The following is a 2148-nucleotide window of genomic DNA, read 5'->3' as shown; positions in this document are numbered from 1 at the left end:
TGCCCTTCTATATTCTTGATATTATTATTATTTAAAAGAGAATAAGAATAATTAAATTAAAAGAGTCCTTTAATTTAATTATTCTTATTCTCTATCAAACAAGTATATTAGATCACATTTTAGACTCGTCATCTTTGAATTCTTCTCCTCTCCTCCCCTATCCTCAATATCTGCAATTTTTCGAAATTCTGACACTTAAACTCAAATTTTTGCTATTTCAATTTCCACATAAAAAATTCGCATGTTTAATGATGCAGCAAAACGAATGAATTGGTACAATATAGAGTGCGTTCCGTTACTCGCATGATGCGCATAATGCATCGTTTATCTTTGTTGCTCACCAAATGTTAAATAAGGACAATGGATGCATCATGCACATCATGCGCGATACGGAACGCACCTATACTACTTTTTATTAGAAAAATTAAAAATCATGGACATCTCTCTGATAGGAAATTTAAAACGACTCAGAGGACGCTACCATCCACTGATTTTGTTCGCGCATGATCCGCAGAACAATCCGGGCAAGTAACACGACGAGGCGCAGTGGTAACAGCGTGTGGCGGGGATGACCGCTAATTATCAATGACGCGATGACGCGGACGCCGTACTACAAATGGCGGGTAATGAAACAGCTGTTCACGCTACCGTCAGCTCGACATCTAGCGGAGCGCGGGCGCGATCCGGCACGCGTCGGCGACGACGTCGACGTTGGATACGGTACGACGAGGAAGATCGTAGACGAGGTGTTAGAAGAAGGGCTAGGACGCCGGTGCCCGCTGGTGACCTCTCGAAGAGGAACATGGCTGCTGGTTGCTGTGGCGCGAAGAAGCAAAGGCTGGGCGGTGGCGGCGGCGCGGCGCCGAGCCTGTCGCCGTGCGACGGTACCGCCATACGACACGGTACTCCTCAATCAAGGAAACCCGCGACGATCGCCCAACCAGAGATGGGCTTTTTTTGCTTCGACGTGCTCTATTGCCAGTTGCACCAGCTGGACCCGCCGAAGGCGCCTAACTTCAGCAATGAAGCGTTGTGAGTAGTTTTTACGGTACCCTCTGTTTCTCTCTGGTCTCTCTCTCTCCCCCTCCCTCCCCCCTCTCTCTTCCTCCTCCGCATCCGTCTGTCCATCTGTCCTTCTCACTCGAGCGTCGCGTCAGCTGTTGTTTTTTCACTTGTCTCCGATGACAGGTCGTCTCTGTCACGCGAAGCTTGATCGAAACTGCGGTGATATTTTTATAACATTGAATTCCGATATTACAGAGGTATACAGAATAAATATTATATTCTACCAATTGTTATGTTTGATTCTTATTTTTATATTTAGTTTGTGTGTTATGAATTTCGAATTCCGAACCGATGATCTCTGATCTTAGTTTTCCGCTGATCTAGAAATTTATCTGCTAAATCAGCTAGGCTGCATTGTTGGTGCATTGTTTGGTCCTCGCGTGTGCGGATTAGGTATCTATCGGCGCGCGATGCACGCATTATCGCGGCGTGCTTCTATTTCCCCCATTGTACAATGCTATGCCAACTATGTAGGCCATCTTAGGACGCTACGTTTGTTGCTACGGCATATTTGGAGAAACGTTATTTATGAAAATCGCTTTTGTTTATCTAAATATTCTCACATTATATATATTATTTTATCCTTGGAAAAATTTATAGCGAAAGATAATAAAAATTGTTTTTGTTGTTGCTTTTGTATTATATTTATTTTTATTATACTTCGTGAAAGAATCTCGTATTTATTTATTTTGTATTATACCTGTACAAGACTGAAATCTTACTAAATAGAAAAGAATTTATGTACTCTGGCACATTTTGCTTTCCTCTTTCCATCCCTGATGGTTCGCTGTCTAATAAAAATAAGAAAAAAATGTATTTGAACATGAGATTTTTAATACAGATACGTCTTTTCAGCCCTTTATTTGTGACGTGGACAATAGGAAAAGATATGAGATTACGAGGTTGTATTGGTACTTTTAATGCGATGCACTTACATGCTGGGCTACGCGAGTACGCTACAACTAGGTGAGATAATGTTTCTCACGTTAAAAGATAGAATAGTACATAAATCACAAATATATAAGTTATTTATAAATATATATTATAATGTATTAATATATTAATATATTATATATATATATA

At 40.7% G+C, this 2148-nt stretch overlaps 1 protein-coding gene across 1 annotated transcript in view; it reads left to right on the top strand.

Annotated features, from left to right (window-relative positions):
* The first annotated feature begins 548 nt into the window (after nucleotides 1–548).
* LOC108762483 (uncharacterized) overlaps nucleotides 549–2148 on the top strand; it is a 12351-nt gene continuing 10751 nt past the window's right edge. The window contains exons 1-2 of the mRNA XM_018509503.1: nucleotides 549–1032; nucleotides 1921–2031. Of these exons, the coding sequence (XP_018365005.1) occupies nucleotides 617–1032; nucleotides 1921–2031 (527 nt within the window). The 5' untranslated portion in view covers nucleotides 549–616. The remainder of the gene's footprint in view (nucleotides 1033–1920; nucleotides 2032–2148) is intronic.

This window comes from Trachymyrmex cornetzi, unplaced genomic scaffold (assembly GCF_001594075.2).
Source record: "Trachymyrmex cornetzi isolate Tcor2-1 unplaced genomic scaffold, Tcor1.1 scaffold302, whole genome shotgun sequence".
NCBI classification, from domain to species: domain Eukaryota; kingdom Metazoa; phylum Arthropoda; class Insecta; order Hymenoptera; family Formicidae; genus Trachymyrmex; species Trachymyrmex cornetzi.
This window is presented reverse-complemented; position numbering and strand designations above follow the sequence as displayed.